The following is a 16,699-nucleotide window of genomic DNA, read 5'->3' as shown; positions in this document are numbered from 1 at the left end:
CTTCACCTGCTTCCTATTAGTTCACCTGTGTATATATACCCTTGGTTTAATTTATCTCTTGCCATTTTATTGTCATGTACCTGTTGTGTTTCTCCACTTTTCATCCTTATAAGTCTTGTTCTTAACTTCTGGATCGGTCTGCCTTCTGCCTCATCAGCCTGCATTTGGGTCCTCACATCTGCCGCATCGCGACTCTTGTGTTTGCTATAAAAAGCTCGAGTAAATGAGAAAATGCAGGATTTATGGTTTTTATAGCATGTCCCTCTTTTTAAATGCAGTTTGGAAGATGTTGGAAATATATCTGTACTACAAATATATCGAAGGTATTTAACACCTTTTGAGCCCACAGAAGAAGAAAGAGAGATAAAAAAACAACCATATTTTGGATCCCTTTAAACAGATTTTAGGCATTCTTCCTGTCAGACTGAGACAGTTCAATACGTTAAACTGTTTGCTACTCACGTAAAATGATCCATCAACTGTTTTCATAAATAATAACTGCTGCTGATATTGTTTTCTTTTGGTAGATTTCTTGGAAAAATGCAATGACAGTTTCACAATTCTGACATAGTTTCAGTGTGAAATAATTACCAGTTAACAGGGATACATCTAAAAGACTTTAATCATCCAATTAACCACACCAACAATTTCATGGGGACAACCCACAGACTCTGCTGCTCATCCAACAAATGCATTTTCCTTATTAATGTGGTACTAATTAAAAGGGGTATAAAAAAAGCTTTCCAACGATATAAGATTTGTTGCCACGAAGTATAGTTACAACAAAGAAATAATCCACTATACCCAAATTTACTTAGTTTTTGTGGTAAGGTTAAATATTTTAGATATATCCTTGTTATGGTTACATTTTCATTATTTTTGGAGGAAACAATTTATCATACACAAGAAAATAACAAGCGTTATGCAGTTAGGAACGTCATCTCTTTTCTAATATCATCAATGTCCTGAAAAGTTTCCCTCTTCAAATTTTGACAAACATCACACTGAGACTAAATGTCACCTGACATGAAAATGCCTCCTTCAAGCTTTGCTTTCAAATTTCTTCTCTACAAACTTTACCCTAAAACTGGGTGAAAATGTTCCCTATGCCCTAATATGAGGATCCCAAGGAAAAGTTGTGATGCTCTGTTACATTAGAAACAGCACACAGTATTCAGACATAAAGGGTAAAACATTAATTTATGCATAACACTTTTGTTGTGGCTTAAATCTACTGGTTCCAGGATCCATGGAATAGACAAACATGTCCAAGGCCTCTGAAACCACGGCTCCCCACACAGAACACAGCAGCTTTCCTCAAGAAGCCACTGGTTTGTACTGAGAATAGTCACTAGAAAATGCTGGTGGTGGATCAGGAAAAGACATGGGAATCAGAGGAAGCTGCCGTTAGGAAGGTGGAACCAACTGACATCAGAGGACTGATGGAAATCTGGGTGGATTTCACAGAAAAACACGCCTTTGCACTCGACCTCCACTGAATCCCTCTCCGACACTCTGAGCGCCCCTTTGGCCTCATGTGGAAGTACACTCCATTTGGGTTTGTGTCTCCACATGCGCTCAACCACCACCCACCTAAGAGATGATGGAAATTATATGTTATGCAGATGTTACTACATGACACATACTCATTTAACCTGTTATTTGCATCACATGGGAATTAAACATCTGCTATACCTGACAGCCGGTGGGCACATTTAAAGTCCTGCTGGTTGTAATAATCTGTGTCCTTGGTGGAAAACATCATGCCTGTGGGGTTGTTTATGGGGTCAGGCAGATTTCCTGACAGATGCATGAGGTGAATGGTGTAGTTACTTTCCGGGCCGTCGAGGTAAAATCTGTATAGGGTAAAAAACTTGTTCTGGTTCCAATCTTCCAGCTGGATGTGAAGCATAAAGTTACCCTGAGAAGTCAGAGAGTGGATTTTCTGGAGACCCAGCCAAAACTCTCCTGTGTGAGAGAGAGACATCAGGGTGATGTCATGAGACAAGCTAATACACAAATCAACACATGGGGATGCAGACATAACTGCTGTTCACAGAGAAATGGTGGTCTCGATACCAAACAACTGTAGAAAATTATTCTCAGGCTTAAGATGGATAATTGCATAGCAAATGGTCTCACCTTGAAAATCTCCAAATCCATTTTCATACCTCTCCCAGGGTTGATTAAAATTCATTGTACCGTTCATCCTTCGCTGGATAACTGTTTCCCCGCGGTCTAAATAGGAAAAAAGAAGAACTTTGTTGACTTGATTCAAAGCTGGCATCTGTAAGATTCACACTAAAGTTTGCAGATTTTTTTTTCTCTTAGTCAGCAAAGCAGGTAAAAGCACGAATTAATAAGTAAATAGTTGGCTTTTTTGACATATCTACATCTATATCTATATATCTGCAAGCTTGAGGGCTCTGAGCAGAGTCTTGGCAATTTCTAGGACTGATCCCTTCTGGATGGAGATGTCTGATTCATCAGGTATCTGTTGGAGCTTCTTCTCTAATGTGGGGGAAAGTGCCCCCAGTGCCTCAGTAACCAGGGACACTACTGTTGCCTTTACCTCCCAGGCTTTGTCTAGCTTTTCTTGAGCTCTTGATATTCCACTGGTTTCTCATTTTCCTTTTTCTTAATGTTTCCATCATTTGGGAAAACTACATCAATAACAACAGCTTTCCTCTGCTGCTTATTCATGATCACAATGTTTCCATGGTTTGGTGTTTCTAGTAATTCATTAAAGTTCTTTCTGATTTTTCTAAATATATCTGTCATTTTCATGCTTTGCTGTCTGCATTTTTACCATATTTAACAGCATTGCTACATTTCACTCTTGCATTTGTCAAAAATTGCAACTCATGCAAACATACTGTGGGTTTGAGGGAAAAGAGGCGCAAAATTAAAGACTAAACAAGAATTATAGAGTAAACCTTGATGTAAAACTTCAGGCCTGAGTTGGGAATATTGGGAACACGTTTCAGTTGTGTGAGTTGGATACCTCCACTCATATCACAGAAGGCCATGAAAGGTTTGGAGCTGCTGGGTTTGACAGCGTAGACGCCGCTCGCTCTCTCCCCTCTGTCGAACAGCTCGCTGCAGTCTGATGGCAGATCTATTGAATAATAAAAGGTAATTATTAGAGTGGTAAATATATGCTTTTATATGGAAATGCACTACTCCTTATCTGCAGCATTTACCCTAATATGTGATAGTGAAAGATAACTGTTAAAATTGCAAATCTGAGGCAGTTCCCATCACTGCCTAAAAGAAAATTGAGGGAAAATTCTCTAAAACCTCTAAAAGAATGTGAACAATCATGAAAAATTAAATATTTAAAAACATTTTAAGTAATTCTACTGGAATAATAAATAATACTTCACATAATAAGACTTGTTGAGTAAGTAACACGGACTTGCTGTATTTTTTGGAAGCTCGTGTCAACTACAAGATTGATCTCTGCAGCCAGAAGAGGATTTCTATATTCAGTGCTACTCTTACAATAGATGCAAACAGAAGTAAAGGTTCATTGTAACTAATAATCATAAAGTTAAAAAAATGACCAAGCAGAAAAAAGCATAACTTCCCATCAAAATGGTTGACAATAAATGTACAGAAAAACGTTTAAACAGCGTATGAAACATCCTGAATGAGGTAATCACATCCTCGTGTTTTATTTTCCATCTTACTCATTGTGCTGCTGGGGGAGGCTGGGGTCTGGTAGGGGGGCAGGGTTGGTACTTCGGAGCTGAAGAATGGCAACATGTTGGCTGTAAGCTGTGGAAAAAAGTCTTAGAAAAGTCTTTAGGAAACACCGACTGGGTGTTTGCAAGAAGCTGCACATACTCTGTTTATCTGTTTATTGTTATAATGATATTCATACTAAAATCATTATTATTTAGTAATAAAGTATGTGCTTAACCTGATTCATTCACAAAGCTGACTCAGCCAACACTAAAATTACAAATTCATCTATAATTTTTATACATTATATATATGTATATATATATATATATATATATATATATATATATATATATATATATATATATATATATATATATATATATATATAAATATATACATATATATATATAAAGTTTGTTTTTTTAAATGTACAGTCTGGATAATGAGAAAGGCAAAGAGATGCTGAAATTTGACAGGTTGCTTTTAATAGAAGAGAAAATAATTCTCATATTTAAATGCAAAGTTGTTCATCAGCAGAACAATAATAAAAAGCCCATGTGAATGAATCCTCCTGAACACCGTTACTGATGAGAAAGGTATGTTTGGATTATTCACCTGTTCATCCAGAGCTTTTATCTTCATCTGCTGGAGGCTGAGCTGCTCACTTTGCTCTTTCATGGCTTTCAGCAGCTCTCGGATGCTCTGCTCCTGGCTGTGGATCACATTCTGATCAGGAAAAAAGTAGAAATTATTTGAACTGTTTAATCAATAGCTAATTATCTAAATGATCTTTCTCCGACCACAGGTCACTCACCCTAAGGCTGTTGATCTCTGCTGCTTGCGCAGTGGTCATCAGTCCCAGCGACAGCTGGCCCAGTTTCTCCTCCAGACCTTCCACCTTGCTCTGGAGTCCGCTCTTCTCCTGCAGAATGCTGTCCATCTTGGAGCTGATCTCCTCAGAAAGACCCTTAATCTCTTCGTTATTGGCTTTAAGCGCCACAGTAGTCTTTTTCAGCTCCTCTTCCTCCTCCTTGATTTCATTGGCCAGTGCTGACAGCTGGTAGAACGAGCGATCGAAGATGTTCAGTCTCTTGAAGATGTCATTTATTTGCCCCTTTGTCCTTTGCACAAAGTCCCGCATGCTCTGGCCCAGCTGTAGGAGGCCGTTTGCCAGGAGACGTACATCATCTAGAAGAGCAAAGCGGGACCTGGTCTCAGGAGGAGTCCCGAGGTCTAAGACTGGAGGCTCCTCCTGGTCACAGAAGACAGGAACACAGACAACAGCCAGGACAAACATGAAAGCAGTCAGTGTTATTCTCATGTTGTGTTTAGTTCTGTGTCCAAGATGGCACATCTCCTCATGACTGGACAGGGAGGCGCAGGGTATCCATGGCTTTATAGTCTGCATGCTGTCAGATCAATGATTAACCAGTTATATCATCCCACCTGAGAGGACTATTGAAAGTCAGTTTAATTTGAGCTTGACTGAAAACTCAGCCTTGATTTTAACATTAGTTTAAGTATTTAGTTAAAAAAATAGAAAAAACATATTTTATGAAAACTGACACCAAAGAACTTGATAATTTTTGTCCTTAATTAAAATTGAGAACGCACTAAATTTATTCAATCTTGTAATCACAGTGCAAAGTGATGCCTATGATGCTGAATTTCATGTAGTGATGTTTTCCTCTGAGGCAGAACAACGTGACCGTGTTATAAATGACCTGTAGTTACCCGAGCTCTGGTGCTTTAAAGCTTGGAGCTGGAATTTTTTCTTTTTTTAAAAACAAGACCTAATAAACAGATTGGCATAAAAATGCTTGTTCCAAAATGATCCAATATTAAAGACTTGTTGGTAGAAAGATTATATGAACCTTTGCTCCTTGTATCTGGTGTCACAACTTCTGGTCTGGTGGATTTCCTCACTTCAAGTCCTTCCACAACATTTCTGTTTAACAAAGATCAGGACTTTGAGCCATTACCAAAACATGAACTGTATTCTTCAAACATTCATTTATAGAGCACAAACACTGAGGCTTTTGTTATTTATTTATTTATTTAGTTTTCTTGTGATTTTTCTTTTTTTTTCCATAATTAAAAATTCTGTGGTATACTTAGGAATTCATTTATTTTTCTTCAGCAGTGGTAAGCCATTCAGATGCAGCAAATCATGGATAACCATGATACTTCCACCTCCATGTTTTACAGAAGGAATATTACTCTCATGTTAAAACTTACCAAAATGTTATTCCTCAAGATTAGCATATATTTTCTTACATGTTTCTTTTCTATATGCACAATTGGGAAATTAGCTTCTGCATTTTATTCATCTCTAGTGGAATTTCTTTTTTTTTTTTACCAGAGAGCAGTGGACTAACATATTTTGGTACCCGGAGTGCATTTGCAGAGTTAAAGGCCCTTGCTCAGGGACCCACAGTCTGAGGACTTGAACCTTACAGCCCCAAATACACTATGTAATATAAATGAACACAAAGCATACAATAATGTCTAGCAGCTTTCCTACTGTAGGAACCTTTTAAAGTTCCTGTAACCTTTTCAGGAATAAGCCCGTTTTTTTTTTTTTTTTGCGGATTCAGACAGATGGGAACTAGGGATCACAGCCCTCAGTTAACCATTTAGCTCCTACTCCGAGGCAGGGTCTTTTCGAGGTTCCATAGGAACCCACATAACGTAGGTGTTTGGTAGCTATATGTCACGCCGGGCAGAGTCTCAGCAGCTAGATCAGGAGCTGGGGCCCAGTCCGATGTAGTTCGTCACCTGATCCTCCCGGGCAATGGCCAACACTGAGACTTTAAGTACAACACTTTTAATGAAAACAAACTCATAAGGCCACACAGGGACTAAGGCAGATCTTTAGTGCCACCAGAGGGTGCTAACTCCTCCAACTACCCCTGCCCTGTAAAACAACCCCTCCCGTTAAAAGCACACTACACACTGGAAAAAAAAAAAAAAAAAAAAAGCAATGATGAGGAAGTCCATGCCACTGTTAAATGAAAACCCACACAACATGCAAAAAACAAACAAACAAACAAAAAAAAAAAACAGATAAATGTCCCCACACTACAGGTAGGCAGATGTTACAACCAGCACGAGCCGTTTCAGAGTGGATTCCCCTCCTGCGGCGGCCAAACTCCAGGCGGCAGGTTAAAACAGTTAACAAACAAACAAACAAACAAACAAAAAAAGAATTTAATAGTAAAATTAAGAAAAAAAAAAAAACTCGTACTGGCCGACTGCCCTAATTGTACAGCCAAAACCAAGCTTCATGTCCTAATGCTAGGCCAGTCGCAATCACACTTACCCCTTCCACTATGCCCCATGGGGGATGTCCCGGACGAACCACAGGACAGTGAGCCCCAAGTCCGGTCTCCACCACCACTCCCAGCCACCCCCCCATCCTGCCCAGATGCGGCAGACCAGGCACCCCCTAGAACCAGCACCCCATCAGTGCAGTCAATCTGGGTCCCAGCTCCCAGGACAACCACCTCCCCTGCCAGCCCCTGGCCACACCCAGAGGGAACAGGGGTGTGAGAGGTCCCCATTACCCTCCCCTTTCCTGCTCCTGAAGTGTGTTGTTTGCAATTAAACTTGAGCGGCAGTGACCACATTATGCTGGGACCAGCCCACCATGCCCTACATAGCACGCCCCCCAGATGTTGTTTGTGTGTTGTGTTTCTTGTGTTTTGGTGTCTAAGTGTAATTAAAATGAGAGGTAAATCGCCACAGGGTGCAGCCGAGGAAACAACTTATGGCTATGTCCACATGGCACTGAAGCGGGTTCAGGTGTGAAACGGTGTGAAACGGTGTGAAAACGGTGGCGAAAACTAGTAGAAAGGCTTCAACATCCCCATGACACTGCTGTAGTACATACTACAAGGCTGTGGGGGTGCTAAAGAGTAACACTCCAAAGCTAGAACAAAACAAGGCATGCACAGGGACGGCATGGGAATTGGCGCGTGTTCGTCACATTGACGTCATATCCTCGACAGCTTCACTGTCCGCACAAAACCGCAGACGGCAGAGGACTCAAACGCTATCCACTTTGGTACCTGGCTTCAGACATGTTTGGTTTCATGGATGATGGAGGCTAATCCCTGGCTGCGTGTGGATGAAAGGGTGGTTTGCTGAAACACTTTTTCGGTTTTACTGCAATCCAGTGTCGTGGGGACGGTCCCTTAGATGGCCCCCTCCGCTCCACCCACGCATGACGTGCACATGTGTGTGAGAGAGAGAGAGCGGGAAAGAAGAGGGGTCTGGGGATGTAAAGCCAGATTTATGCTCGTACAATGTCTGAGTGCTGTCCTGTACAGCGTAGGTGACACTGGTGAGTTTGCTTTCGCACTCGAGCGTAGGAGGTACATGTAGTTTTGGTGTTGTGTTGCAGTTTCCCCTCCTAATTTGAAGGTGGCAGCATGGAAACTCACCAGGTCAGAGTTCTTTTCATGGTTCACTTCAGTTCAGTAGATATTTTCCGTTTTAAAACAACAATGGCGTCCAGTATAGTTAAGTATCTTTATTAGCTTGTGAAAGATAACGAAGAAATAATTCGATCTGCTTCTCATCAACTTGATCCACTGGTGAATGTTTTTGAAAGTGGTGGTTGCCACACAAATTCAGTGAGAAGATCCAGATATCCGGCAACACGGGATCCTAAGCTGACCAATCACAAGGGAGTATCTCTGCCTAACCGTCTGCGAACCGTCAAGTCTGCGAGAGGTGTGCGTCAAGCCCCTGTGGAGCTTCTAAGGGCATTAGGCATCCCCGCTCCCCGGGGGTCCCCCAGGGCAAGACAGGGCAGGAGCAGCCGTCCCCCATGACTGGACCACACAGCGACCACAACCAATATGCTGCCACCAACCCCAGAAGGCACCCACCCTCCACATGCCCAGGGGGTAAGCAGAGGAAGGGGAGGACGACAGCAGGAGAGCCAGACTTCATGGAGTTGTAGTAAAATCCATTTGTTAGATCATAATGCTACAGTGGTACAATACATTATTATTTTTACTCTTTCCTGTCCAGCATCACAGTGATCCAATGATGGTTTGGCTGCCATGTTGGGCCAAACACATTTGGTTTGCCATGAGGAGCTTTATTGCGGTGGCCGGGAAGTGCAAAACAATATTACATCAACTGCAACACTTTTACATTGTCACAATGCACATTTACATCATAGAAACCATATTTACATTTACAAAACAAAAGCAGAATGCCAAAACACTTTTACCAACGAAATGTGTCCTCTGTCTGGAGACTCTAGTGTCCCACTAGTGTAATCTCTGTCTGTCACTCCCAGACACAGACACATGCAGGCACACAGAGAGGTTTGATTTTTTTTTTCTTTACTTTTCTGTCAATTTTTTTAAAACGTTTATTATCTAGTGGGAATATACAGTGATAAGATCTTCGTTAATATTTTCTTATGCTATTGAAATGCAATAATTATTGAATAGTGAATCAAAATAAGAAAATACATTCTAAAAGTTGATGTTTCATTTTTTGAAGCATTATCTGTGGGTTTGGGGGGCCCCTGGCTGTAAGCTAACGCTGTTTGATAGGCCTTGGCATGGAATAGTCTGGGAACCCCTGTCCTAAGGTACAATTTGGATTTATTGACCAACTGAAGTTCATAACTGGACCTCAAACTAATTAAGGTTTAGACAAACAGTAAAGAGATTAGTGTTTGGTGGATCATTTCATTGTTGTAACAATGCTTTTAAATCACATTTTATTCCATTATTATCCCATTGGAAAGCCTGTTTATTTCCCTTTTAAATGGAGCCACATTGTCAAGAAAATTCATTAGTTGGATGAGCAGCAGAGTTGAATACATGAAAAATCTGCCAAATCTTCTCTGCCAACTCTTTTTTCTAAGAGAGTAAAAAGCTTTACAGATTGAAAGGAAGGGAATATTCATCATGTCTTACAGCCATAGAAGACCATCCCATTTTTAATAAAGTATGCAGCGATGACTGAGCTGATCGCAGCTTTGCAGTTTCCACCTGCAGACTGCTCACAAAATCCACTTATTGTTATTGATTTTTTGAAACTATAAACATGGATTCCATCTGGTTCCCTTATGTTGCCTCTCTTTGTCCTGGAGAGTCCAACATTCATAGTATTTATCCTCCACACATCCAGATTGCTATAGATCTTCACACATGGCATTCAAAAAATTTCAGTGTGATAATTTCCAAACAGCTGGTGAATAAAGTCAAATAAGCCCCAGCTGCTTTCATCATTTATTTATCTATCATTTCAAATAAAGTTTGCAGTGGCAGGTCTGCAGCCTTTGAGGTAAATGATTAGTTTCAGTTCATAGGTCGCTGTCTGGTACATGACACAGTTACAGTCGGCACCACCTGAAAACAAGTTGCAGTTACATAACAGAGCTGAACCGGGGGGGTTGCCAGCTGGGACAGACCTCTGGACAGACTAAAAACCACTCAAAGCTTCTCCATCTGTTCTGTGTTACTGCAGTTTTTTCTCTTATCACTGAGAAAAAATTTGAAAAATTAAACATTAAAACATCAAAAAAGCATTTGCAAATAAAAATTTTAAAACCACTAAAAAGATCCCATAGTTTCCACCAGGAGGCAGCTTCCGCACAGTCACATGGGAAGGAGATTAATACCCTGCAGCCTCTAAGCTTTTCACTCCATCGGCCTCAAGAATCTATATGTGTAAATTAATGATTGAAAGCTAATTTTTCAAGAAATAATTTAATATAATTAAAAACAGAATTTGTACCCTGCAAATCTGAAATGTAATAAAGCTCTAAATCATTTTCTGAAACTGCCTTGAGAACATTTTTGCCTTTTGGCCAACTACTCTGCAGTATGTGGTCAGTCCGTCAGCAGTTATTTGGTCCAATAAAGACTTTGCTTATCCTCCCTTTCCCTCTGCTCAAACCACAATCTCTCATGGAGTCACTAGTCTGCTTTGGTAATGGAAAAGGAGTTTTTCTTGCTAATTCTTTTTCCATTTACTACGGGGGCACAAGACACTGGTTGCAGCCCCTAGAGCAACTTTCCTGACTGTTGCTTCTGTGGTGGTGTGTTAAGCCTGTTGAACATAAACTCAAACACACACAATGAAAATTGATGGAGATAAATGAAGAGTCTTGCAACAGCAAAGCTTTAATTTGGGCTTAATGTATACATCAAAATAAAAACATGCTCTAAGAAATAATAGACAGCATTACTGGTGACAGGTAAGGGTGTCAGAATTTGATATAAAAAAGAGCCAAAAAGTTTAGGCCTTGCAACCCACTGAGATCCAAAATCCATACTGATCTAAATGAATCAAAACTTTGTGCCAGACTATATCAGAGCCATCATTTAGTAGAAAACAAGTATGATATGTGAAAATCTAGGAGTGCAAGGGCCAAGGACTCAAATCAGTGGTGGCTGTGTGTGACCAGAAGGTGAAGCTGCATGAGAAAACACCATAAGCCTATGATCAGTACAGTCACAATGGTTGAAGAGTACCTTGGAAACCTCTTTTCGCTGAATACCACTGGATGTGGCACCCAGTAATGTAACCTGAAACTAGATGACCTAGATGTTTAACAATACACCAGGCTACATAGATTTAATTAAATGATCAAAGAACCAATAGTAATGATCCAAATATCAACCAAACATAAACATGGAAGCCATTTGTAAAATCAACTGAAATGACAGTGAAGTAATGGAATGATTATTACAACTAAAGTGGTCATCTAATGTAAAAAAACAGCCAGTGATATATTTTTATTGACAATTGTTTGTATGATCCTACTTTGCTTTGTATGACTTTAATCATCCATCCATCCATTTTCTTCGGCATATCCGGAGTCGGGTCGCGGGGGCAGCTGCCTAAGCAGGGAAACCCAGACTTCCCTCTCCCCGGCCACATTCACCAGCTCATCCTGAGGCGTTCCCAGGCCAGCCGAGACATGTAGTCTCTGGGGCCTCTTTCCGGTGGGACGTGCCCGGAACACCTCACCAGGGAGGTGTCCAGGAGGCATCCTAACCAGATGTCCTCATCTGACTCTTCTCGATGTGGATGAGCAGCGGCTCTACTCTGAGCCCCTCCCAGATCACTGAGCTTCTCACCCTCTTTCTAAGGGAGAGCCCGGCCACCCTGTAGAGAAAACTCATTTCGGCCGCTTGGATTTGCGATCTTGTTCTTTCTGTCACTACCCACAGCTCATGGCCATAGGTGAGGGTAGGAACGTAGATCGACCGGTAAATCGAGAGCTGTGCCTTTTAGCTCAGCTCCTTCTTTACCACGACAGACCAATGCAGAGTCTGCATCACTGCAGACGTTGCACCGATCCGCCTGTCAATCTCCCGCTCCATCCTTCTCTCACTCGTGAACAAGACCCCGAGATACATGAATTCTTCCACTTGGGGCAGGACCCTATTGCAGACCCAGAAAGAGCACTCCACCCTTTTCCGGCTGAGGACCACTTCACACTTGGCTGCGAATCGCTCCAGTGAGAGCTGAAGATCACAGCCCGATGAAGCCAACAGAACCACATCATCTGCAAAGAGTAGAGACCCAATCCTGAGGCCACCGAACCAGATCCCCTCAACACCTCGGCTGCGCCTAGAAATTCTGTCCATAAAAGTTATGAACAGAATCGGTGACAAAGGGCAGCCTTGGCGGAGTCCAACCCGCACTGGAAACGATTCTGATTTACTGCTGGCAATGCAGACCAAGCTCTGACACCGGTCGTACAGGGACCGGACAGCTCGTACAAGCAGGTCTGGCACTCCATACTCCCGGAGTACCCCCCACAAGAGTCCCCGGGGGACACGGTTGAATGTCTTCTCCAAGTTCACAAAGCACATGTAGATTGGTTGGGCAAACTCCCATGCCACCTCAAAGACCCTGAAGAGGGTATAGAGCTGGTCCACTGTTCCACGACTGGGACGAAAACCACACTGCGCCTCCTCAATCTGAGGTTCGACTATCCGATGGACCCTTGTCTCCAGCACCCCTGAATAGACCTTACCGGAGAGGATGGGGGTTATCCCCCTGTAGTGCGAGCACACCCTCCGGTCCCCCTTTTTGAAGAGGGGGACCACCACCCCAGTCTGCCAGTCCAGCGGAACTGTCCCTGATGTCAACACGATGCTGCAGAAGCGTGTCAGCCAAGGCAGCTCTACAGCATCCAGAGCCTTAAGGAACTCTGGGCGGACCTCATCCACCCCCAGGGCCTTGCCACTGAGCAGCTTTTTAACCACATCAACAACCTCAGCCCCAGAAATGGAAGAGCCAGCCCCGGCTACCCCAGACTCTGCTTCCTCATCGGAAGACGTGTTGGTGGGATTGAGAAGGTCTTCGAAGTATTCCCTCCATCGCCTCACAACGTCCCGAGTCGAGGTCAACACTCCATCAGCACTGTACACAGTGTTGATGGAGCATTGCTTTCCCCTCCTGAGCCGCCGGATGGTGGACCAGAATCTCCTTGAAGCCATCCGGAAGTCATTCTCCATGGCCTCTCCAAACTCTTCCCATGCCCAAATTTTTGCCTTAGCGACTGCCGAAGCCGTGTTCCGCTTAGCCCGCCAACACCCATCAGCTGCCTCTGGAGTCCCACAGGCCAAAAAGGCCAGCTTGACGCCATCCGTTACTGCGGGTGTCCACCAACGAGTTTGGGGGTTACCGCCACGACAGGCACCGACGACCATTTGGGCTCAATGTCCCCTGCCTCGCCTGGGACATGGTTGAAGCTCTGCCAGAGATGGGAGTTGAAACTCTTTCTGACAGGGGACTCTGCCAGACGTTCCCAGCAGATCCTCACAACACGCTTGGGCCTGCCAGGCCTGACCGGCATCCTCCCCCACCATCTGAGCCAACTCACCACCAGGTGGTGATCAGTTGACAGCTCCACCCCTCTTTTCACCCGAGTGTCCAGAACATGTGGCCGCAAGTCCGACGATACGACTACAAAGTTGATCATCGAACTGCAGCCTAGAGTGTCCTGGGGCCAAGTGCACATGTGGGCACTCTTGTGTAAGAACAAGCTGTTCGTTATGGACAGTCCATGACAAGCACAGAAGTCCAACAACAAAACACCACTCAGATTTCGATTAGGGGGGCTGTTCCTCCCTATCACCCCTCCTACAGGTGGTGAGCCCACGGGAGGGGAGGCCCACTTCACCCTTTTGGGCTAAGCCCGATCGGGCCCCATGGGCAAAGGCCCGGCCACCAAGCACTCGCCTCCGTGCCCCACCTCCAGGCCTGGCTCCAGAGGGGGGCCCCGGTGACCCATGTCTGGGCAAGGGAAACCTTGGTCCTTTTTTTCTCCTCATCATAGGGGTGATTTGAGCCGTACTTCATCTGGTCCCTCCCCTAGACACCTGTTTGCCATGGGTGACCCTACCAGGGGCATGAGCCACTGACAACATAGCCGCTAGGATCGTCAGGATGCACAAACTCCTCCACCATGATAAGGTGGCGGCTCAGGGAGGAGGACTTTAATCACTAATCAATAAAAAGTGATAATTAACTGATAGTAAAAAAAAAATCCTTTTAGCCAATGCAGCAAGTTTATCAGTGTTTCTTCAGCATTCCTGGTCATTTCAGTTCCCACAGTCGTCACATTTGATGGTTTCATGACTTCACATCCGCTTCATAAAATGTAAGAAGTACTTACCTGGCTGATAACAGAGGCTGATTTGATACAAATGTACAACATAAATATCAACATATTCCAAAGTTAAAGATGTCAAATATGAAGATTTGTTGGAAAAATTCACTGAAGAAGAATGGCCTAACTTTAGTAATTTATTCTTAAATGGTTGTACCAAATTTTCTCAAAAATGACCAAAATCAGCATGCTTTAGTCCAGTGGTTCTCAGCTGGCCTGGTTTTGAGACCCACCATCACCCTTAATGACAAGCCGTGACCAGAAACTCCAAAATTTCTCACATTAAATGAATGTTTAAACCTCAGATTGTACAGGATTAACAGTGCTTACATGCACAAACATGGAATAAAAAGGGCAACTGAGAAGTGGTTCCAGAAATATAAAACTTTAGTGGAGTGCCCTCTCATTGAGTATATAACACTGTACTACTTAAACTATTCAGTTAATTAATCAAACTTTAAGGATGAGGCTGCCGTAACAAAATATACTGCTCAAATAAATAAATAAATAAATAAAAAAGGGAACACTTCAACAACACAATGTAACTCCAAGTCAATCACACTTCTGTAAAATCAAACTTTCCACTTAGGAAGCAACACTGATTGACAATCAATTTCACATGCTGTTGTGCAAATGGAATAGACAACAGGTGGAAATTATAGTAAATTAGCAAGACACCCCAATAAAGGAGTGGTTCTGCAGGTGGTGACCACAGACCACTTCTCAGTTCCTGCTTTCTGGCTGATGTTTTGGTCACTTTTGAATGCTGGCGGTGCTTTCACTCTAGTGGTAGCATGAGACGGAGTCTACAACCCACACAACTGGCTCAGATATTGCAGCTCATCCAGGACGGTATATCAATGCGAGCTGTGGCAAGAAGGTTTGCTGTCAGTGTAGTGTCCAGAGCATGGAGGCGCTACCAGGAGACAGGCCAGTACATCAGGAGAAGTGGAGGAGGCTGTAGGAGGGCAACTACCCAGCAGCAGGACTGCTACCTCTGCCTTTGTGCAAGGAGGAACAGGAGGAGCACTGCCAGACCCCTGCAAAATGAGGCCACAAATGTGCATGTGTCTGCTCAAATGGTCAGAAACAGACTCCATGAGGGTGGTATGAGGGCCCGGTGTCCACAGGTGGGGGTTGTGCTTACAGCCCAACACCGTGCAGGACGTTTGGCATTTGCCAGAGAAAACACCAAGATTGGCAACTTCGTCACTGGAGCCCTGTGGTCTTCACAAATGAAAGCAGGTTCACACTGAGCACATGTGACAAACGTGACAGAGTCTGGAGACGCCGTGGAGAACGTTCTGCTGCCTGCAACATCCTCCAGCATGACCGGTTTGGCAGTGGGTCAGTAATGGTGTGGGGTGGCATTTATTTGGGGGGCCGCACAGCCCTCCATGTGCTCGCCAGAGGTAGCCTGACTGACACTAGGTACCAAGATGAGATCCTCAGACCCATGTGAGACCATATGCTGGTGTGGTTGGCCCTGGGTTCCTCCTAATGAAAGACAATGCTAGACCTCGTGTGGCTGGAGTGTGTCAGCAGTTCCTGCAAGACGACGGCATTGATGATATGGACAGGCCGCCCGTTGCCCAGACCTGAATCCAACTGAGCACATCTGGGACATCATGTCTCGCTCCATCCACCAATGCCACGTTGCACCACCGACTGTCCAGGAGTTGGCGGATGCTTTAGTCCAGGTCTGGGAGGAGATCCCTCAGGAGACCATCCGCCACCTCATCAGGAGCATGCCCAGGTGTTGTAGGGAGGTCATACAGGCACGAGGAGGCCACACACACTACTGAGCCTCATTTCAACTTGTTTTAAGGACATTACATCAAAGCCTGTAGTGTGATTTTCCACTTTAATTTTGAGTGTGACTCCAAATACAGACCTCCATGGGTTAATAAATTTGATTTCCATTGATAATTTTTGTGATTTTGTTGTCAGCACATTCAACTATGTAAAGAACAAAGTGTTTAATAAGAATATTTCATTCATTCAGATCTAGGATGTTTTTTTTAGTGTTTCCTTTATTTTTTTGAGCAGCGTATTTGTCAAACAGCTATTTTTTAGAATCTCAATTGGTGTTTCCCTGTAAAAGATATGACATAAAAAGTGCAACTGAAAACTAAATTAATGCTTTTTTTTTTATCTATTTTGAAATATTTAATTAAAATAAGCTGAGAATCTGTGACAACCAATAGCAGATTTTAACCACAAATTGAAAATAGGTTATAGGTTAAAAATATTCAAGTGAACAAGGTTTTCTTCTGATTACCTGAGGTGTAACACTGACTTCATAGACCCAGGTCTGGAGGGATGAATAGGAGAACTGGGGCTGCT

At 43.2% G+C, this 16,699-nt stretch overlaps 1 protein-coding gene across 1 annotated transcript; it reads right to left on the bottom strand.

Moving 5' to 3' along the window:
- Nucleotides 1-235: 235 nt before the first annotated feature.
- On the bottom strand, nt 236-5,113 carry LOC121644309 (angiopoietin-related protein 3-like). The gene is made up of 7 exons (XM_041992177.1): nt 4,505-5,113; nt 4,306-4,416; nt 3,693-3,780; nt 3,005-3,118; nt 2,143-2,238; nt 1,696-1,968; nt 236-1,593 (listed from the first exon to the last, which is right to left on the bottom strand). Exons 1-7 carry the CDS (start codon nt 5,096-5,098, stop codon nt 1,373-1,375), a joined length of 1,497 nt encoding a protein of 498 aa, XP_041848111.1. The 5' UTR covers nt 5,099-5,113; the 3' UTR covers nt 236-1,372.
- Nucleotides 5,114-16,699: the final 11,586 nt, after the last annotated feature.

The sequence above is a fragment of the Melanotaenia boesemani genome, chromosome 8 (assembly GCF_017639745.1).
Source record: "Melanotaenia boesemani isolate fMelBoe1 chromosome 8, fMelBoe1.pri, whole genome shotgun sequence".
Taxonomy (NCBI): Eukaryota; Metazoa; Chordata; class Actinopteri; order Atheriniformes; family Melanotaeniidae; genus Melanotaenia; species Melanotaenia boesemani.
Note: the sequence above shows the minus strand (reverse complement) of the source record. Positions and strands in the feature narration are given on the sequence as shown.

Excerpts from the sequence above, each read along its gene's own strand:
- LOC121644309 (XM_041992177.1), bottom strand. The coding sequence starts at position 5,098 with ATGCAGACTATAAAGCCATGGATACCCTGCGCCTCCCTGTCCAGTCAT. Across the intron at positions 3,119-3,692 it reads CTCCCCCAGCAGCACAATGA|ATCTGCCATCAGACTGCAGC; the intron begins GTAAGATGGAAA and ends ATTATTCAATAG. Across the intron at positions 2,239-3,004 it reads CTTCTGTGATATGAGTGGAG|ACCGCGGGGAAACAGTTATC; the intron begins GTATCCAACTCA and ends TTTCCTATTTAG.